The sequence below is a fragment of the Gracilinanus agilis genome, chromosome 3 (genome assembly GCF_016433145.1).
Source record: "Gracilinanus agilis isolate LMUSP501 chromosome 3, AgileGrace, whole genome shotgun sequence".
Lineage (NCBI taxonomy): Eukaryota > Metazoa > Chordata > Mammalia > Didelphimorphia > Didelphidae > Gracilinanus > Gracilinanus agilis.
The window spans coordinates 67494352-67517568 of record NC_058132.1 but is presented as its reverse complement, the minus strand read 5'-3'; the positions used below and the strand labels follow the sequence as shown (position 1 = coordinate 67517568).

At 37.8% G+C, this 23217-nt stretch overlaps 1 protein-coding gene across 6 annotated transcripts in view; it reads right to left on the bottom strand.

The window, feature by feature from the left end:
* The window catches only part of EPB41 (erythrocyte membrane protein band 4.1), a 126568-nt gene extending 105322 nt beyond the window's left edge, over positions 1-21246 (bottom strand). For all 6 annotated transcript variants that reach the window (XM_044667951.1, XM_044667952.1, XM_044667953.1 and 3 more), the window contains exons 1-2: positions 20776-21246; positions 17428-17640 (exon numbers count right to left, since the gene is read on the bottom strand). In XM_044667951.1, the coding sequence (XP_044523886.1) occupies positions 17428-17640; positions 20776-21246 (684 nt within the window). The remainder of the gene's footprint in view (positions 1-17427; positions 17641-20775) is intronic.
* Positions 21247-23217: the final 1971 nt, after the last annotated feature.

The following is a 23217-nucleotide window of genomic DNA, read 5'->3' as shown; positions in this document are numbered from 1 at the left end:
ATTCCACATTCCTAAAACATAATTCATTATCTTTCCTCCTTTCCTCCAAATTTCTTAGTACCACTATTTCCCAATCACAGGCCTACAACATAGTTGCTATCTTCAACTCATTACTCTCAGTCCTCATATTTGTTCTATTGCTAAATTTTATTTGTTTTTACCCATATAATATCTCTCAGTTGTAAGGCAGATACAGCTGAGTGCTAGATCAGGAGTCAAGAAGACATTAATTTTACTTTAGATACTTACTAGCTATGTGTTCTTGGAAAAGTCACTTAAGGGCTCTCTCTCTTAGTAAAATGGAGATTTTCATATATATGTATAAAATAGCACTTACCTACTAGTGTTGCTGTGAGGACAAAATGAGGTATTATTTGTTTTTCATTAATTTTTTAAAATTTAATTAATTTAGAATATTTTTCCATGGTTACATGGTTCTTGTTCTTTCCCTCCCCTCTTCCCACCCCCTCCTGTATCCAACAAGCAATTCCACTGGGTTTTACATGTATCATTTATCAAAAAAAAAAATAAGGCAATATTTGTAAAACACTTTGCACAGTAATTGATAATTGCTATCATCATATTCATCATTATTATCATTATGTGCTCTTCTTTCCATTCAGACAGCTACCACTGTAGTTCAGGCTCATCACCTCTTGCCCAGACTACAAGAATCTTCTAACTGCTCTCCCTTCCTCAAGTCTCTCCTCACTCCAATCCATCTTTTATTCATCTGCCAAGGTGATTTTCCTACAGGAGAGATCTGAGCATGTCACCAGAAGAAACACCAGTGGATTCCTATTACCTTCACAATCAGATATAAAATCCTTTGTTAGCTTTTAAAGCCTTTCAACACCTTTGTAATTTTCTTACTCTTTGATGCCCCCTTTATAGGCCTTCTCAATTTTTCTTGAACAAGCCACTCCATCTCTTGACTCTTGCCTTCTCATTGGCTGTTCAACGGGCCTAGAATGCTCTGACTCCTTACCTCTGTCTCCTGGCTTCCCTCTCTTCCTTCAAGACTTAGGTTAAATTCTATTCTATTTTCAGCAAGAAGTCTTTCCACCAGGCCTAGAGACGGGAGGTCCTAGGTTCAAATCTGGCCTCAGACACTTCCCAGCTGTGTGACCTTGGGCAAGTCACTTGACCCCCATTGCCTACCCTTACCACTCTTCCAGCAAGGAACTAATACACAGAAGTTAAGGGTTTAAAAATATATATATAAAAAAAAAGAAGAAGTCTTTCCAAGTCACACACATACACATACACTGCCAGTGCCTTCCCTCCAAGAATTCCTCCCACTGACACTATATATATATATTATGTATGTACATTGCTGTTTGCAAGTTGTATCCCTCATTAAAATGTATGCTCCTTGAAGGCAAAGACAATATTTTCTTTCCTTCCTTCCTTCCTTCCTTCTTTCTTTCTTTCTTGCATGTCCAGCACATAGTAAAAGTTAGCTTACTGATTACAGTGACACAGTCCTTGTTCTGAAAGAATAAGAATTAGCTCTTCTAGGAGTAAGGATCTGCCCTAGTTAGACAAACCCTGGAGTATTTTGTGGTTAGTTTACCATCTTTCCAGTCACCCATGTTTATAGCACTAGTGTCAAAGTCAATTCTGCCTTCTCATTCACCCTGCATATCCAATCAGTTGCCAGATCTTGTTGTTTCTAACTCTACAACATCCTTCCCTCTTCTCCACTAATTTGTTCATCATCTAATGAGGCTCTCAACACCTCCTGCCTAGACTATTACAACAGCCTCCAAATATTTCTTCTTGGAATCTCTGGCTTTATTCAAGATTCGGCTCAAGCCCAACCTTTCTTGGTCTCTTCATCTACCAGTGTCTTCCAAACCAAGAGTACCTTGTGCCTATTTTGTATGTATCTAATACAAGTATGCTTCATCTTCCTTGGCTGTTTTGCTATTGTCTTTGTATCTCCAACATCTTTCACAATTCCTGCTATGTGGTGTGCATTTAAGAAGTACTAGCAATTAATTTTAAAGCTTGAGAGTATCTAGAATGGTGAAGAAACTAAAGACATACCATGTGAGTATGAGAGAAAAGTACGAGAGATGGGAATAATAGGCAGAGATGGAATGAAACAGACATTCCAGGTAGAACAAAACAAGGTGAACAACTGGCACACTACCTTTATGCTTAGCAACAAGTAATAATCTTTTTTTGTCTTACCTTTTAATATTAATAAACCTTTGGATGGCTACATAGTATACAGTTGGAAAACCTAAACACCATGCCATGTCATAATGAATGACTGTGCACAGCTGGCACAGCATGACTTGGGAGTAGTCTCAGAATTATAGAGTGTTACTATCTATATTGCAAAGGATTTTATCCCATTCCACTGTCTTTTTAGTGCAAGACTTCCCAAAGCAAGCTATGAGCTAATGACTATGAGGCCACTGAATTAATTGAAAGCAGCTGTCTACACTGACTGCTAATTGTTGTGGTTGAGATTCAGACTCCTCACTATTCACTATCCCAGAACAAATGTTTTAAGGTGCAGAGGCAGATTCCAAGGAATTTCCTTTATTAACAGACAAAATTCAATATAGCATCCAGATGTGACCTATCTAAAGGGCTCTTACAGGGATTTTACAAGACTCTTAATGGCTATTATACTGGAACTGTGCCTGTGTGATCACCAAAATATGCTGGTAACCACCAGGGCTTATGGATGTTTAGCTTAGCCAAGCCCTCACCCCTTTAACAATGCCCAAGCCAAGTATCAAGTGAGGAGCTGTATGTATGTTCAACAGCTCCTCTAGCTCCTTGGCTTGGGGTTGGGTTTGATGATAAAGGTTGGTTATGGGCTGGTTGTAGATGTGTTGAATGGATAACACTATTCTGACTGCGGTGCTGATAAATCCCTTTCCCCTATAGCTGTAGATATTTACTAGCCTGGGAAAGAATTCCAATCTTAACTTGAATCAAGTTGAATCAGGGTTTGTTGCTTTAACTCAAAGGGGTAAAAACAGGATAAAGAAAGAGGTGCTGGGAAAATGCTAAGCTATGCCTACTGAAACTAAAGTAATCTAAATCTAAGAAAACTAGGTTGATATTTGGCTGGAGACTCTTGCCCTCTCACAGTCCTGGTCCGACCCGGCCGGCCGTGGCCTGAACCAAAGAAAGGGAGGGATAGTGATGTTCTTCTTGGCAGCTGTGCTGTTGTTATCTCTCAGCTCAATTTAGTAACAAGGTGAATGAAACTTCTTGTGGTAATGAGGTATGGATGCTGGATTAGCAGGTCTATGGCCAACCTACCCTTCACCACCCTCTCCCAAGGTTCCCTTCTCAAAACCAAGACCCTGGGTGGACCCTGGGAAATTTAGATGAAATAAAATAAAAGATCTCAAATCAATTTTTAAGACAGTCTTCTTAGAGGTATGTATTTTTAAAGGTTTTAAATTACTTAAAGTTCCTCGTCTCATTCAGAATTCAAATGTTTATATGTATTTCAAATATTTGAATTTCTGACTAATCTCTAGGGCAATGGTCGGCAACCTATTTGGCCGTGAGAGCCATAAAGGCCTGCGGAAGGAGGAGGATAGAGGCGGAAGGCGCTGGAATATGGGGTAGGGGCTGAAGGGCCCCCTGGGGCACATCCTGGGGCTCTGCCCAGAATGGCCAGTTGGAAGGTGGAGCTAGATATGGCTGGAGAGCCATAAGTTGCTGATCCCTGCTCTAGGGCTAAGAATATAAATCTAATTAACCCCAGGCTGGTATAAGGAAAAGCCATTGGCCAGTGAGTCAGATGACCTGAATTTTGGTCTTGGTTCTGCTATAACTCTGAGTCTGAACAAGGCACATTACCTTTTTTAGCTTTAGTTTTTCCATTTGCAAGATGATGGGATTGGATTAAATGATTTATGTCAAACTAGAGTTCCATTAACTTTTCCAAAAAAATTCTCCTTTCAACCCTGATTAGGTAATTTCCATAAGAACTCTTTCTCAGGAGAAACAGTTCTGTGTTAAATATGCACGTTCTTATTTCAATGGTCCACTTTGCCTTTTGACTATCAATTCAAACCTCCATTAAAATTATCCTGCAATGGCTCTTTTTGGTGTGGAGAGGACCCTGGGTTCTCAAGGTCTATGCAAGTAACAGGGCAGCAAAGGCTTTGAGGAAAGAACTAGCAACAGATTATATAGTTATCATCTGAGGACCAGTTTAGGCAAGAAGTTGGATTGGAATTTTTCAGTGCCTGGGACCTTCTCACCATGATACATTCCTCCCTCTTAAGGGGCCCTTTCTTGGTGAATTCCCCTCAGAAGAAGGGCCCAGGCTGGCCTCCCTTTATTTCCCTCTCCTGGCTCTGCTTCTGACACTCTGAGACACCATACTCTCCTGTCTGGGCATTTTCCCTCTCCACTATGCTGGGAACTGTTTTTCATTTTACTAGTATTTGTATCTCCATCACTTAGCATAGTACCTGGTGCACAGAAGGAAATTTAATAAGTGACTATTGCTAGCCTGGTTGGTTGCTTGATAACAAAATTTTTTTAGGTACAATCCATATGATCCTGAACAAATAAATGAGTCCAACTCTCTGGACCTTAGAATCCTTAGCTGTAAAATGAGAAGGTTGGACAAAATCTTTTTTGAAGTCCCTTCTAGGCATAACCTTATGATCATATCATATAAGACAAGGACAGGTTGCAGGCTGCCCTGTGGGGTGAGAATATCCATGCCAATTAAATCACAGATCCTTGAAGTATTGAGAAAAAGTAATAAAAATTTAAATGCTAATTTATTTTTGGCCTTCAGAGTAACAAGATTTAGGTTTTTTTTTGTTTGTTTGTTTTTTAAACCCTTGTACTTCGGTGTATTTTCTCATAGGTGGAAGAGTGGTAAGGGTGGGCAATGGGGGTCAAGTGACTTGCCCAGGGTCACACAGCTGGAAGTAGATGAGGCCGGGTTTGAACCTAGGACCTCCTGTCTCTAGGCCTGACTCTCACTCCACTGAGCTACCCAGCTGCCCCCCAAGATTTAGTTTTATAATTTTCTCCCATTACATATATTTCCACTCTGTTTCATGGATTGCTGTAACCAAAAATGTTAACCAGATTTCTCATGATGAAATTATTAGCTATGCTACTTTGAGGTCATTGGTTTTTCCCTGGACTCAAACTAAGCCTTTCCAATTTGGCAGTATCAGTTAGAGTTGATGCTCCCACTAAAAAAGTCATTAAGAACCTAGGGTCATGCCCATACCATGATTATGAATCAAAGTAGGACTTTGGGGAAGGACTCATAGGTGGTATGGCAGTAAAACAGGACCATAAATGTAGTTGTAAGTGTCTTCCTGGGCTATCTAGTTCAAATCCCTCATTTTTAAAGAAGAAGAAAAACTGAGGCTCAGAGAGGATAAGTGGCTTGCCCCCAAACTTTGGCACCTAGGTCCAGGCACCTGGCACCTGATTCTACATGTTCCACTACACTGTGTCTTATGCCGTTATCTACACTGGAGAGGGAGCGCCCACAGTGATTAGAATCAAGAAAGTAAGTAATTTCACTCTTGAGAATTTCAACTTTGGGAAGGCCAAATACAACTGGTCCCACCATGTACTTTCTTCCCATTCTCTTTTTAATTCTCTGTAGCTTAGCTTCCAACCTCATTGTTCAAAAAAAATTTCTCTCCAAAGTTGATGATGATCTCTTATTACCAAATCTAATGGCCTTTGCTTATCTTCCTCAACCTCTCTGCAACTTTAACACTACTGACTACCCTCTTCTCCTTGTTATTCTCTTCTCTCTAGGTTGTTGTGATACTGCTCTCTCCTGGTTAATCATAGGTGTCTCTCAAAGCTTGGCTTTGGGCCCTCTATATTATTTACTTGGTGATTTCCTCAGCTTCCATGGCTTCAATTATTATCTCTATGAGGATGACTCTCATATCTACCTGTCTGACCCTAATTTCTCTCCTGACCACCAGTCTCACATCCCCAATTTCCTACTAGACATCTTGAACTAGATATCCTATAAACACCTTAAACTCAACGTAGCCAAAACTGAACTCATTATCTTTCCCCCAAAAAAATTCCCTCCTTCTAATTACTTCATTGTCAAGGGCACTAACATTTTTCCAGTCACCCAGACTGACAACCCTGGTGCAGTCCCTCATCATTCTCATGCCTGGACTCCTGCAATAGCCTGAGAGTTGGAATTCCTGCTTCAAATCCTTTTCCACTCCAATCCATCCTCTATTCAGCTATTCAAGTGATCTTCCTAAAGTGCATGTCTGACCACTTTACCTCTCCATTCAATCAACACCAGTAGCTTCCTATTACCTTCAAGGTCAAATACATAACCCCTTCATAACCTAGCCCCTTCCTACATTTCTAGTTTTTGTATACTTTATATCTTCCACATACTCTTCAATCCAGTGACACTGGTTTCCTTACACATGGCTTTCCATCTCCCAAATCTGAGCATTTTCCCTGACTATTCCCTCCTCAATTCTGCCTCCTGGCTTCCCTGACTTCAAGTCTTAGCTAAGACCTACCTTCTGCAAGAGGTTTTTCCAAGTTTTCCTTAATATTAGAGCCTTCCCTCTAAGACTATCCCCAATATATCCCTATATATATCTTGTTTGTTCATAGTTGTTTATGTGTTTTTCCTCCATTAGACTATGAGTTCCATTGAGAGTGGAAACTGTTTTGACTTTCTATGTATCCCTAACACTTAGCACAGTGGCTTGGCACATAGTAAGTGCTTAATAAATGCTAACTGATTTCTTCATTGTATCTAGGTCATAGTCTGACATGATAAAAGAGTGAGCATTAAGTAGTTCAAGCCAGTCCCTCCATTCCCAAACAATGGAAAAAGCATACTGCCCTTTTAGTGTCAACTTCAGTTACTGGAACTGGCAGTAGCAATTATAATTTCTAGGGAAGGGAAGGTCAGAGAGAGAAGAAAAGAAACTAAAGCTTTCCTTCTTTTTTTATTTTTATTTTTTTAAAACCCTTACCTTCTGTCTTGGAACCAATACTGTGTATTGGTCTGACTTTCAATCCACTGAGCCACCTAGCTGCCCCCAAACTAAAGCTTTCTTGATTTTTAAATTGGATTTTCTTGTTAAAATTGGGGAAGACAGGATATACATATATATCCTAAATAGTGTATTATTGTGAGATAATTTGTGAATGTTTATATATATATAAAATGAAATATTGTGCTATACATACTGTGTGCTAGACAGTAGATTCCTTTAGGTCAAGGACTAAGTCTTGGTCTTCTCTGACCCTGTAAGAACAATGCCTGGTAAACCTTAAAATGCCATAAATGTTGATTATACTCTAGAGAGCTCCTAGTATAGGACCCCTAAACATGGGACAGATTAAAGAAAAGGTTTTGACTGAATACATACATTCAACACCAATGTCAAAACAGTTAAGATATTATAGCTAGATCCCTGGACCTGGAAGGAAGAAGATCTGATTCCAAATCTTGCCTCAGATATTTACCAACTTTATGGCCCCATTGACAAGTCACCTATAGTCTCTCAGCCTGTAAAATGGAGATACTAAATGGTACCTAGAAGAGTGTTGTTCTGAGGATTAAATGATATGTAAAGTGCTATATTAATACTAGGGCATCTAGGTAGCACAGTAGAGTGCTGGATCTAGAGTCAGGAAGATCCAAGTTCAAATCTAGTCTCAGACACTGACTACCTGTGGGATGCTGGGCAATTCACTTAACCCTGTTCATCTCAAGTTTCCTCATCTGTCAAATGAGCTGGAGAAGCAAATAGCAAATCACTCCAGTACCTTGGCTAAAAAATAGCACAGAAGCATGCATCTGTTACAGTCAACTCAATTTAATATTTAGTAAGCCTCTACCCTTGAAATAACAACAAATGAAAATTAGTTAATAATCTCGGTTCTCAGGGAGCTTACAGCTGACCAGAGGGATATGATGTGCACAAAGATAAATAAGTTTTGTTCTTGTTGTCATTTTACATAGGATTAACACCAGAGCTGAGTACTCAGGAAAGATTAGAAGTCTCAAAGGTAAGAAAAAAGATGGAACATCAAGTTCAAAGAATAACTAGTAATAATAGTAGGCATTTGGCTGGAACATGACTGAAGGAAAGTACAATGAAATGTCTATATCCCAAGGAGATCAAAGAAAGATATAAACAGCAAATTAACATTGGAAATTAAATTGGAAAAAGAGGTACAAAACTTTACCAAATAAAGCTCCTTGAAAATTACAATTGGATAAACGAAAGCTAATGATTACATGAGACATGAAGAAATAATAAAAACATAACCAAAAGAGTGGGAAAAAATAGAGGAAAATAGTAAATATCTCATAGTATAAATAATTGACCAGGAAAACAGATTAAGGGGAAACAATTTTAAAATCATTGGACACAGACATCATATTTCAAGAAATCAAAACAAGAAAATTGCCAGGACATCTTAGAACTAAAGAGCAAAGTAGAATTTGAAATAATCTACCATTTCCTGAAATCCATCATTTTCTGAAATAAATGCCAAATTGTATAGGATTACTATAACCAAAATCCAGAGAATTCCAGTTATGACTAAACAGGAGATAGGTTCAAAGGACACCAAAGGGACAATTTAAAAACTTCTGCACAAACAAAACCAATCCAGCAAAAATGCAAAGAGAAGTAGGTAAATGGGGGAACAGGGATGGGGAATTTGTAGCAAGTTTCTTTGATAAATATTTCATTCCTAAGATAGGTAGGGAATTGATTCAAATTTATAAGAATAAAAACCATTTCCCCAATTGTATGTAAAAATAACAATGATAATTACTAACATTTATATAGTGACTACTATGCACCAGACATCATGCCAAGCATTTTACAATTATTATCTCATTTGATTCTTACAACAGCTCTGGAAATAATAGGTGCTATTATTATCCTTATTTTACAGATAAGAAAACTGACCCAAGAGGCTAAGCAGCTTGCTTCTAGAATCACATAGCTAAATTTCAGCTCAGGTCATCCAGATTCCAAGACTGGTACTCTATCCACTGTACACCAACTGCAGACAGTTTTTAGAAAAAGAAATCCAAGTTAAGTATGTCTGTATGAAAAATGCTCTAACTCACAAGGGAAAAGCCAATTAAAACAACTCTGAGGTATCATCTCATACCCCTAAGATTAGCTAAGTTAACAAAAAAAAATGAAAATGATAAATGATGAATTTACTTTTTTAGGAAAACACTAATGCAGTTTTGGTGGAGCTGTGAATGGATTTAACCATTCCATAAAGCAATTTGGAAGTAGGCCCAAAAAGCTATTAAACCTGAAGATTATCTGACCTAGTGATATAACTACTAGTTTTATACCTCCAAAGAAATTTAAAAAAAGAGGGAAAAAGACTCCTTTGTACGAAAATATTTATAGCAGCTCGTTTTGTAATGACAAAGAATTGCAAATTGAGGGGATGCCCACCAACTGGGGAATTACTAAACAAGTTATACCATATAAATGTTACAGAACTGAGGAAGGGGATGGTTTCAAAGAAACCTGTGAAGATTTGTATGAATTAATGCAGCATGGAGTGAGTAGAATCAGATCAGTTTATCCAATAACAATATTGTAGATATAAAGAACTTTGAAAGACTTGGGAACTCTGATTGTTGCAATCACCATCTGTATTCCAAAGGCCTTATGTTGAAACCTGCTATAAATCTCCAGAAAAAGTTGACTGTCTCAGAGTATGGACTGAAGTATATTTTCTTTTTTTCTTTCTTTTTGTTTTTGTGGTCATAGCTAATAGAGGGAATTTATTTTGTATGACTATATATATTTGTAGGAGGCAACTAGATCGCTCAGTGGATAGAGTGCTGGGCCTGAAGTCAGCAAGACATGAGTTCAAATCTGGCCTCAAGACACTTACTAGGGGTGTGATCCTGGGCAAGTCACTTAACTTCTGTTTGCCTTAATCCACTGGAGAAGGAAATGACAAGCCACTTCAGTATCTTTGCCAAGAAAACTCCATAGACAGTATGGTAAATGGGGTCATGAAGAATTAGATAGAATTAAATGACTTAACAACAACAACATATTTGCAACAGGTTTAGTTGTGGTTATTTTTTGTCTGTTTATTTTTATCTTCCCAATGGTTGGAAAAAGGAAAGGTGGTAAAGAACTTGGAACTGAAAATAAAATAAACTTCTTTAAAAATCCATTCTGAATTACTATTTTCAAGAGATATACTGTTATGTTGATCTTCACAGAGATATTTGAGGAAGCTGAAGAGATGGCCTGAAACTAGAAACCTGCAGGACTCACTCCTCCCCCCCCCCCCCACAGGCTTGAGTGAGTAGGGAGGAGTAGGTACTCCTTACTCTCACCCCTCCCACCAAGCAATTAGAAATCAGTTGGAAATGGAGGCAGGACAGATGTCCTCTGGCAAGGCTCAGCAAGGCAAATCTCTAATGATGTTCACTTTCTCAACTTATATTCTCCACAGGTTTGACTGAGGGACAATAGGAGAAGCTTGATGTCTTGTTGTTATCAGGGACAGATGAGGATGTGAATTCTTTGGCTGGCAACTGAAAGGAACCAAGCTCTCCGGTGGCTGTGAGTATGCCCAAAATAATAGCCAGGCATAGCTACTAAAAGATGAAGTTTTTACTGATAAAAAAGGAAGGGAAGGCAAGGGAAGGGGTATCAAGGATTTGGATAAGATCTGGGAAGCCCTGAACTGTCAGGTAGAAACTGCCCCTCCCCCCCAAGAGGGAGTGGCAGACTTTTAGCTAGCTTGCCCTCAAGCCTGTAATTATCACTTTTAATATCTAAAATAACTAAATAACAATTGTGCTGTTGCTAGAAAGGTCTAGTTCAGCTAAACAAGCAAACCACTGAACAGAACCGAGATGGTTCTTGCCCCAGATGGCCTCCAAAGCAATCCCAAAACCAGGAACAGCAAGCAGAGTGACCTGCTCACTTCAACCCCCAGGAATCAACTGTTTAACTGCTTTCAAACTGTTCCCTCACCCAGAGTTCTCCGGGGGGGGGGGCACGCCTGGAATTCTGGGTGAGGCTTGACCCTGTATCTTGCAGGAATTCTACCCGGCCATTTTCCATGTTGCATATACATATGCATTTATGATGACTAATTTGTTGTGATAAAGCAGCAATATCTACATCACTGCAGACTTAAATCTATTTCATAAGTCAGATGTGGTAAGTGGGATTCTGCCAATATAGTTATGAGAACTGACTGGTCTAAGGAAAGGTATACTACAATTGAATTAATTCAGAACAGTTCCCCATTCTGATTTTGGGTTCTTCTGAAGTTAGCTGTTAATAACAGCAAAAATCCATCCATCTTTTCAATTAAGATATTTTATAGGTGCTATTTATATGGCAGCAAAATCTAGAATACCACTGTCTCCAAAGAACTAAAGAGTATTACAAAGAGTGCACAACTGGTATGTGGTCAGTGTAAGCAAGCTTTATAATATAATAAACAAGGAATTTCAAAGAAGAACAGAAGTAAAGAATTCCATCAAAGAGATCAAAGAGATATCTGACAGAAAAAGAAGATGGGCTGGTCATGTAGAATGGATAAGAAATAACAGATAGACAGCCAGAGTGCTCCACTGATGCTCTCTTGATTACAAGAGAAATTAAGGAAGGCCTCCAGTGCATTGGGTAGTGGTTCACCCTGCAGTGAACTTTTGATAGGATATCAAGAATTGCACAGGATTGGCAGGGATGGTTGATTTGAAATACCAATCCCTGGAGAGAACTCTGGAATTAAGATCATAGATCCATGTGAGTATTTGAAATAAGGCATCTATATAGTAGAACCTCTTTATTATGCTGTTGTTAGGAGATAATTTAGCTCACTTGTTTAGATCCTAACACATAGCGAGGTGGCCCAGTGGGTGGACTACCCAGAGCAGAGTCAGAAAAATATGAGTTCACTAGCTGTGTGACCTTGGATAAGTCACTTCGCTCTGTTTGCCTCAGTTTCCTCATATGTAAAATGAGCTAGAGAAGGAAATGACAAATCACTCCAATACCTTTACCAAGAAAACCCTAAATGGAATCATGGAGACCTAGACTAACAACAACAACCACAACATTAGATCCTACACAATATGATGATAATAATGCCAAGGTTTTGAGTTAATCCCTGTATGGGTCACAGCATTTCTTTAGAAAGGCAGTCTAGTATAAAATCAGACCAAGCCTCTCTGTGCTTCTACAGAACATGAAGTGAAAACATTATGCCTTGGATGCTTAACACCTTCCCAACTCTCTCAGCATCCTCTCCCCTCTGATTAAAGGGCTGGAGAGTAGAATGATCAACTCTTTCCAAAGCTTTCCTAGAGGAAAGGATTTGGAATTTTCAGTTCACTGTCCATTTTCCTTCTGCAGCTCTGCTTGGTTTAAGTTCCATAGAACAAATTCCACATTAAGTAATTCCTGATGGTTCCCTACTCCCTTTCTTTCTGGCTTCATTTTGAGTATTGTCTTCTACCATTAGATTTTAAGACCCTTGAGGAAAAGGGCCTGTCTTTCTATTTTCTTATCTGTATCCCCAGCATTTATCAGTGTCTGGTACATAGATACTGAACAAATATTTATAGAACTGACATGACATTACTACAAAGACGTGTGGTTAGACTAGGTATTACTAACATAAAGAAATTAAGGGAAACCTTGCTTCTTCTACATAGAAGAATGAAAGGCACAAGCTACTTGTTTGTGTAATTTTTGATAATCTACTACGCATTAATGTTTCACCTTTCTTAGAATACTCTGAGGTCTCCTGCAAAACCTTTTAATGCTCTGTAGTTTCCTTTGGACGAATCCATTAATTTTCTGAGTTTCCCAGACTTCTCTGCTCTATTCCTCCCAATTATGTGTCTCCTATAATTTGATTCCATGCCTATTCTGTTTCTTCAATATTATAGAAGGTTTTGCTTTTCTCCACCTATTGAGAGATTCTTGCTATCCAAAACATACTTGTGTATCTCCCCCACAGATAATTAATAAAGGAAATATGCCTTGCTTATGTGGTTAGCAGAGTACCAATAGAATATTTTTTAACATGTTGTAAGCCAGGAGTTCTTTACTGTTTGTTTTTTTTAATTATAGATTCCTTTGACAAGCTGAGGAGTCTATGGACACTTCAAAATAATGTTGTTGTGGCCTTTTAAATTCATAATTGAGTTCATGTTAAATTTCACTTAAAGGAATTATTGAAAACAAAGGCAAGTTTTTCCCCTCCAGCCAAGTTCATGGGCCCCTATAATCCTGTAATCCATGTAATTCAGAAAATCTCAAGTTAAAAACCCTTGATATAATGGAGAGAGTCCAGTCCTTGAGATAGAAGTCAAAGACCTGAGATTTAATGAGAGATCATTTTTGCCCCCTATGTCTTTAAAACTCATTTTTTTCATCTGTAAAATGAAGGAATTGAACTAAATAGTCCTAAAGATCCTGCCAACTCCAACAATTCAATGATCTTTTTGTGACAAGTACCTAGATATCTAGGTGAAACACTGGATAGAGTGAGGGGCCTAATCACTTAACTCCTGTTTGTATCAGTTTCCTCAACTGTAAAATAGGGAGAATAATAACACCTACCTCCCAGGGTTAGAAAAGGTTCAAATGGGACATTTGTAAAGTGCATACATAGCACAGTACCTCGCATGTAGTAGGCACTTAATAAATACTTTCTCCCTTCTCTTCTCCTACCACAAAGGCTAATCACATTACTCAACTAAACAAACCATCATTAAGTACTGACTACCATAGAAGGCACTAAGCCAGGGTCTCAGGAGCCAAAAATAAAAATAACATTTTCCACCCTCACAGACTCAGTTTAATGCAGCAGGTCTGATGTGCATCATTGCCTCATTTGATCCTCATGACAATCTTGGGAGAGAGGTGCTATTATTATGATCATCCCTATTTTACAGATTAGGCACTGAGACTGAAAGAGGGAGAGGTGATTTGCCCTAGGTCATCCAGCTAGGAAGGGTCAGAGATGAACTCAAACCCAGTGAAGGCTTCCTGGGCTCTGATCCCATGTTCTGTGCACTGTGGCTTCGCCTTGCTGCCCAGGAGCAATAGGACATAGAGAGAAAATGGAATGTCATGGGGGTTGGGAAACAGTTTAAGAAGTTCAGCATGGCAGAGAGGGAAGAAGAAAGGAGAGACAGACAGAGTGGAGAGGAAAGGAGGAAGAGAGAGAGAAGAAGAGGGGAGAGAGACAGAAAGAGAGGAAGAGAGAGACAGAAGGGGGAAGGAGAGAGAATGAGATGGAGAGAGAGAGAGGGAGATAAAGACAGAGGCAGAGGCAGAAAGAGACATGGCTGGGCAGAGGGAAAGGAAGTTAAGAGACAGAGAGGAGAAAGAGGCAGAGAAAAAGTAAGTAAGAGTGTGTATAAACAGAAGGAAGATTAGAGTTAACTTGAAAGGATACCAGATTTAAAGTGAGAAAGAATATTAGAAATCAATTAACCACACATTCATTTTACAGATGAGAAAACTAAGGCCCAAAGAGTTTCATTCCTCAAGTGACTTGAATATCTATCACATAAGTACTAAAAGGTTCAGCCAGAATTGCAACTGAGGTCCTCACACAAATTCTGTGCTTCTACCAATATATATACAGTACTCTTTTGAAGTCTCAGAGAGTTCATAAAATGGTAATAAATTCAGGGAAGGATATAATTGGGATTGTTCTCTTAGAACTTATAGCAAATAATTGCATATGTCTTAAGAATATCTTAAAGTTCAAACAACTTAAGTTAGTTTAAAGCTAATTAAGTACTCAAGTAAAGATGAGGTGCTTCATCACATCAGCAATGCCTGTGTAAAGAAAAAATAATTCTTACCAGCTCCATCTAACTCACCAATGTTAGTCCAATTTCTTTACTACCAAATGAATAGCAATGCCTGAAAGGCATGGATTCTGGGAAAAACAGAATCAATAAATATTACAATGCAATGAGAAAAGAGAGGCTTTCTCCTTAAAGTGAGTACATTAAAATGTTTATACATCATAGCTAATTCTAAGAACTGTCACCTGATAAAGAAGTGATCATCAAAACAATATGGTATTGGCTAAGAAATAGAAGGGTAGATCAATGGAATAGATATTGGGGTAAATGACCTCAGCAAGCTAGCATTTGACAAACCCAAAGATCCCAGCTTTTGGGACAAGAGCCCACTATTTGATAAAAACTGCTGGGATAATTGGGAAACAGTATGGGAAAAATTAGGTTTAGATCAACATCTCACATTCTAATATTTAAAATTATGAGGCTAGTAGTAGCTTAATTACTTTATTAAATCAAAAGTAGAAGTAGTAGTAGTAGTAAAGAAAGGAAAAAGTAGGAGAGAGGTAGAGAGGTACTTAACCTTTCTAATCTATTGGTACCATTTATGGGTCTCTAGCTACAACCAGGCAAGGGTCCACTCTGTTCTTCCATGTGCATGCCAAAGACCAGGACTTGCTTCTGGTCTGAACTTATAAGCTTTTTTCTCCACCCACAAACTTTCACATGTCACATCTCAGGAACCAATCAAAGTTTCTTAATTTGCCTGGGCCACCCAGGCAGGGTTATGCCTGTGAAATCAGTTTCCTGTCTCATTGGTTCTTTAACTTCCTCTTCTAAGGCTTGTCTCTACCTGAATTTACTCAGTGGTATTTTACCTCCAGGTCATTAAGAGATGACATAAAAAAAAGGTGACATTGGAGAGAGAGAAATTTGCTTCTGACAACACCCTTTACCAAGATAAGTTCAAAATGGGTAAATGATTTAAATATAAAGAGGAAAATTATAAGTAAATTAGGTGAGCATAGAATAGTATACCTGTCAGATCTATGGGAAAGGAAAGAATCTAAGACCAAGCAAGAAACAGAGAACATTACAAGATGTGAAATGAATAATTTTAATTATATTAAATTTAAAAGGTTTTGTACAAACAAAACCAATGCAACCAAAATTAGAAGGGAAGCAAAAAACTGGGGAATATTTTTTATAACAAAAATCTCTGACAAAGGTATAATTTCTCAAATTTATAAGGAACTAAGTCAAATGTATAAGAAATCAAGCCATTCACCAATTGACAAATGGTCAAGGGATATGAACAGGCAGTTTTCAGATGAAGAAATCAAAACTATCAATAACTGCATGAAAAAATATTCTAAATCCCTCCTGATTACAGAAATGCAAATCAAAACAACTCTGAGGTACCACCTCACACCTAGAAGATTGGCCAATATGACAGTAAAGGAAAATGATAAATGTTGGAGATCCAGATATAGCAAAATTGGGACACTAATGCATTGTTGGTGGAATTGTGAATTGATCCAACCATTCTGGAAGGCAATTTGGAATTATGCTCAAAGGGCTTTAAAAGAATGCATGCCATTTGATCTAGCAATATCACTACTAGGCTTGTCCCACAAAGAGATAATAAAAAATGGTTGTACAAAAATATTCATAGCTGCACTCTTTGTGGTGGCAAAAATATTAGAAAACTAGGGAGTGGGAAAGAGAGGGGAGGGAGAAAAAAATGAATCATGTAACCATGGAAAAATATTTTAAAATAAAATTTAAAAATAAAATACTAAAATAAAGAACTGTCACCTGACAATTTCATGCTATTTTGTTAAAAATAAAAAAGACTCAGCTAGGAAAGTTTACCATGTAATTTAAATTAGTAGAAAAATAGTTTAGACTCAAAGAAGTAACTGAAAAAATACTTGATGACACAAAGCACAACATGTAAAAGGAAGATGGAGAAAAAGGAATGCTTTAATTCAACCCTAATTAGTCATTGGAAGCAGCCACACTGCAGCAGAGGAGCACAGTACTTAGGAGTCTGAAATGCTGAACTGGAAACCTGGCTCTGCTACTAACCAGGTAACTTCCCTTCATTCCTTCTGGGTACACCTTATCTGTAAAATGAGAGAAGTGGCCCAAATGCTCTCCAAGTTGGCTGTGTCTGATTTGGTGACATACAATTTTCAGAAAAGGAAACTAATCCTTGCACATGATGGTTCCTCAGATTTGGATCTATAGCAAGGGACACTGACTTATTACCAAAGGGGACAGGTAAGGGAAAATTTGAAAACAAGCTGTATCCAACATAAAAAATACACATTTGCTCTTGATTGTACACTCCAGGCCCCTTGTTATCTAATACCTTCATTTCAAAGTCCCATTTTGTACAAGTCCCTCAGCTGTCCCTACTACCAGTAGCAACCTACAAATCCATAGGGCTAGGGAAGATGACCAACAAAGAAAAACTGTTTAGACAATAATCATTAGAAAGGATTTGATCTTTGGGGAGATTGTCTACTTAACCCTTCAGGACTACAGGATTTCTGGTCACTGTAATAAGAACTGAGAAAAAAAAAAAGTCATTCACTCACCTCTACAACACACTCATAAACTGTGTCATCCAGCAAGGACACCTTGCAGTGCATATTTCTGTGTCTTCTGACAGCTTTCTGGGAAGACTTGAGCTCTTTATCAGTTTTTGGTTCCAAGTTCTCTTTTTTTACTTCTACTTTGGAGCCCTCTTCAAGTTCTTCTCCTTCCTTAGTTTCAAAATCTAGATCTTCGCCGTGTTCTTCCTGGGCAGGCTGTATACCACAACATAACCAAGTCAGAAATCAAGACAATTCATCAAATATGTTAAATATGTTGTACTGTTAATAAGAACAATGCTAGAAAACTGCAACAAAACACAAGACTAATATTCAAACTAAACCATCTATCCATCCATCAGCAATTCAGAAGCACTGGCTCTATACCAGGAGCTGTAAGACAAAGACAAAAGGAAGTAGTCTAGTTTCATTCATTCATTCTAGTAGGGCTTACATTAGAATGGGGAAGAGAAAGAACATGTACATAAATAAAGATCTCTTAACACAAAATGCATACAAAGTTTCTGTAGAAGATACCAGATCCTAGTCAATAAAACCTTTTGGAAACTATTGCTTCAAGTGCCTCAAGCAGAGAGCCCTTACTTTTAAAGCAGTCCATGAAAGTCTGCAGTAGAACCCATTCACAAGATATAGTTCACAAGATGTAGTACCTCCCTAACCACAGTAGCCTTTTCCTTTTTCCAGCCTGGGCCCCTCAACTGTCATCAAAAGGAGAAATCATTGTGGAGAGGAGAGCTGCCTTCCTCACCTCCATCAATACTAATTGTAGACCAAAGGTCACAAAGGGAGAGATAAGACTAAGAACCCTAGAAGGAGGGGAGTGCCCCTCACCATCACAAGTCCTGATTCCAGCCCATCCCTTGATGCCATTATCTTGGGAACTGCCTCTGCAGGTACAGCTGTCACAGGTAGGAAAGACCCAGGAAAGAAAGTTCTTACCAATAAATTCCTGGGTACTGTCAAATGGTTTAATATCAGAAATTAATATAAAGGAGGCAGATAGGTGGCTCAGTGATAGCATGCCAAGTTTGGAGTCAAGAGGAGCTGGGTTCAAATTTAGCCTCAGATACACTCAGGTTTGAATTGATGCTAAGACAGAAGGGAAGGGAAGGGGAGGGGGAAAGGATAGGTGATGGAAAAGGAAAAGAGAAAGGGATGAGGAAGGAGAAGGGAAGGAAGAAACAAGCACATATTAAGTGCCTGCAAACTTCCAGGCTCTGTGCTATTTTATAATAATTACCTCATTTGATCCTCACTCACCCCTGGGTGGTGGTGGGGGGTGGGGAGTAGTTGCTATTATTATTCCTGTTTTACAGTGGAGGAAAATGAGGCAGACAAGAGGTTAAATTACTTGCCTAGGCTCATAGTAAGTGTCTGAGGCAGAATTTGAATTCTGGTCTTCCTGACTGTAGGCCCAGTGCTCTAATCTAACCCCTGCACCAACTGGCTGCCTCTCATATATTATCAGTCTGAATTACATTAAATATGATGCATCATCTGCTTTGTCACTGCATCCTAAAGGTCATAGGATGTTTCCATGCAACTTGTAGCTGAAACCTTCAAAACGTGTTGTCTCCCCAATTAGAATGTGAGCTCCTGGACAGCAGGAGCCTTCTGATTTTTCTGTTTGTTTCCCAGCCATTAACATAGTACTAGCTAGCATATTGCAAGTATTTAATAAATGTTTTTTCATTCATTCATTCATTCTCCCAGGTATGTGTTTTCCCTCCTCTAATTTCTCTAGACCACTTTGGACTTTCCCTTGCCTCTTTCTTCACCTTCCATTTACTTATCCTTAAACAAATTCTATGCCCAAGTGCCTAATATGGTGATTTACACACAGGAGGCACCTGATATGAGCTAAATCTAAGTGAATCCCACTATCTAAAGCTGTCAAATTCTCTCTCTTTTAATACCTTGCTCCATCTCCACTTTTAGTGACTACACTAATTTTCAGCATTAGGAATTAAAGAATTCTGATTTGATTTAACACGTTCTAAATTTCTCAAATCGCTAAATTTTGTAAGAGACAGATAACAACGATTATATGGCATAAATCAACATCCATAGAGTTGTAAAGACTACTTATCTGTAGGTTAGCTATCAAATTTATTTTTCCTTGCCAACAAATACACACCAAGTATACTACCTGCAATCAAGTGTTAAAAGAAGAATGGGATTTCAACTAAAATATAAGTCTCCTGGGAAAAGCGGTAAGTCATTTCTAAGTTTTTCGATATGAGTTTACCTATATATAGATATCATTTTAAGATCCCTGCATTTGAACATAACATATGGCTAAGAAATTTCTATGAAATCATATTATTATCTTCTTTTGACAAAGTAGAAACTAAAAAATGAGGAAAACTGGATTTTGTTTTCCCCTACATTATTAATGGCTCCCTTTTATATAGTTTTATAGCTTATAACACATTTTCCTAATAACAATCTCCTTCCAACTGGTTCATATTTTTTAAATACACTTTGAATGTAATTTTCATTATTTATCAATGTTCATGTTGTGCCCCCTCAAAAGAATAGAAGCTTCTTGAAGGAAGAGTCTGTTTCCGGGGTCTCTATAGCCATAGCATAATGCTGACATATGATAAGCCCTTCCTTAGTAAAAAAGCTGGTGTAAGGACTGCTTGTTGGTTGCGGGGGATAGGAATAAAGAATAGATAAATATTTACAAATTAAGGTAATTCAAAAACGAAATATATCAGTATGATCTACTGAGCACAACAAAGAAGCGCATAGGTTCTCACAGCATATATAACATTCTCAAATACTAAAAAGAGGGAATTCTCAGAAAGTAATTTTCTATTTATGAATCAATATAGAGAATTAGAACAACAGAAATTAAGGCTGAATAAATCAAGTGTGATTTCCAGAAAATAATCTGACCTGTCCACATTTTATTGAGCAAATGAGCAAAAACATATTCACTGCTATAACTTCATGCTAGGATATCAGTGAGGGTCCAGTGCCTGGGTTAACTCTGCCTAGAAGTAGCTGGTAAAGATCACTAGACTTAGAATTGGGAAAAAAGTAAATTTGAATCTAACTAGCTCAGTGATCCTGGACAAGTCACTTGACTATCCTGCTCTTTAGGATGAGGATATTACTAAATGGAAATCCTTGCTTTGTCAAGGCTAATTTTACTAGAGGATCCAAATGAGCTAGTGAATATAAAGGGCTTTGAAATTTTAAAGCACTATAAATATGAGCTCTGATTCTGATCATTAAGAAGTCAAACTAGATGCTTCCAGATAATGAAAGTCAAATGTATTAGTTATCTTCATTCTCCCTGACTCTTTTCCCTTTTCTTACCTGTGTTTCTGCACTGCTTAAAGAATGAAGATCCAAAGATGGGTCTGTTTTAAGTTCAGGTTCAGGAGCAGCAATAGGAGCCTTTAAAAGGATCTCTTCATCAAGACCAGCTCCAAATTCTGTTTCTCTCTGACCTCCCTCTCGTTTATCCTTAGCTAATTCTATTTCTTTGCCTTCATCCTCAGAGACTTGAGACTTGGGCCTCTTGAGAAAAGAAGAGAATAGCCGGGACAGGCCTCGGCTTTCTGACGTCCGCTCTTTGTTCTTATTTAAGTCTTCATATGGAGGGGTGTCACCATTGGAAGCCTTCTGCTTCTGTTCAGATTGATTAATCCCCTCAGCTGCCTTCTGTGGTGACTCCTCCAGCTGAGCCTCTTGTGTTCCAGTGCTGGTAGCTCCTTCACCTTCTTCCTTCTGCTGTTGGTGTTGTGGATTCTCGGCCTCAGACACTAAGCCCTTCTCTGTTGTCATGATGTAGCTGTTAATAGAATTTTTTTAAAGGCACATTTATCAAAAAGTTTCAAATAAAATATTCTACTAATGGTCAAGACCCAAAATAAAATCTAAGCATCCAGCCCCAATTTATAAAGTTTCTAGGTGTCTATGGTCCATGTTACATACCTATGACAGTCTTAAATATAAGATTTTGCTTTAAATTACATAAATATCTTATCTGTGCATCCAGTATAAACTAGTATGCCACAGGTGGTAAAGACATACGAGGGAAAGAGTCACCTAAAAGGGGATTCACTAGGCATCTGGATGACTCAGTGAGAACCAGGCCCAGAGACTGGCATCAGACTCTTCCTATCTGTGTGGCCCTGGGCAAGTCACTTGAACCCCATTGCCTAGCACTTACCATTCTTCTACCTTGGAACCAATACATAGTACTGATTCTAAGATAGAAGGTAAGGATTTTTTTAAAAGGGGGTAGAGCAGGATTCTCTGAAATCATACTAGTTAAATAAATCATATTTTAAATTTTAATTCTTTGCACAATATACAATACACTAAATGTTATTCTTTCCAATAACATTACAGATCATATGGCATTAGAGCTGAAAAAGACCCTAAAATCAAATACAAACCTCTCAGCTAGAGAAACTGAGTCCTAGTGAGAATGAGTAGCATTCACAAAACCAAGCAATATCTAATGACAAAGCTGAGATGAGTATCCAGGTCTCCTGAACTCCTAGCCACAAGACTCTTTTCTCTAATGATTCTATTAATTTTCTATTGACTTCCAAGTCCCTTATTTATACACACTAGAAATATTTAAAAGATATCTATAGGAAGGCATAACATTTGTAAGAACTCAATTTTCCCAAATCACCCCTCCAAAGAAGTGGCATACAATCATATAGTCCCTATTTCATCAATTATCCCTTTGTACAGATTTCATAGGATGCTACAACAGCAAGAGAAGCTGTTGAATACATACTGTTTAATACCAGAGTTGCTACTAGCATGACGGAAATATAACTTCTGTGTTATATTTCTATTTAAATTTTTAATATTTATTTAAATTTATTTCATTTTTTAAATTTAATTAAATTTATTTAATATTTAAAATAAAATATTTAAATAGGTTTAATTTCTATTTCTATGTAAAAATGCCAAAATTCTAGCCATCTTTGGAAAGTATCTAATTTTGAAATTTTTATAATGTAAAATTCTCTCTTTCCAATAATTTTATTTTTGGGATCTGGTTTTTTATGAGCTGAAAGTGAAATCAGAAACTATATTAGAGAAAAATAAATTTTGGAGGATAAATAGATTCCCCTTTAGTAGAGATAGTTTTTAGACTGCACACATAGCAAACTTGTAGCTTTCTAGTTCTTCGATTTTAAAATTACCCAGGTACCAGCCTCAACTCACACAAGTACAGGGAAGCAGAGGAGGGGAAAAGGGAAGGAGTTAGAGGAGGATGCAAAAGAAAAGAAAAAATATTGTGAATAGGGAGTGGAGCAAAAAATGAAAACACAACAAAGTTTATAGAAGTTGTCTCAGTTAAAAATCTAGATTTTTAAATCTAGATTATCTATTAGTGGTTTTCTCATCCATTTGCTGAATTCCTTCTCTAAAAAAATTCCAAGCATGCAAACTTAATCAAATTATTTAAGATGGTGTATTTTGTACCTCTAGTTACAAAAGTTATCAAAATTCCTCTGCTAAGATGACTAATCAACTACCTGACATTGGGTAGAAAAGGACATGTTTCAGAATCAGCAATATCTGAGTAAAAGTACTGCCTTTCCTGTATATATTGGCTATAGGCCTAATATTTTTTTAAAATATAGACAACTTATCAGTGCTTCTGGCAATTACCTAAGATGGGTTCTTCAACTTGATTTTCCTTGTATTAAGTCTCTCCCTGCTATACTCTATCCATTACTCAGCAGCCTAAACAGCAACTAAGTAGAGGATGGATTTAAAACCTTT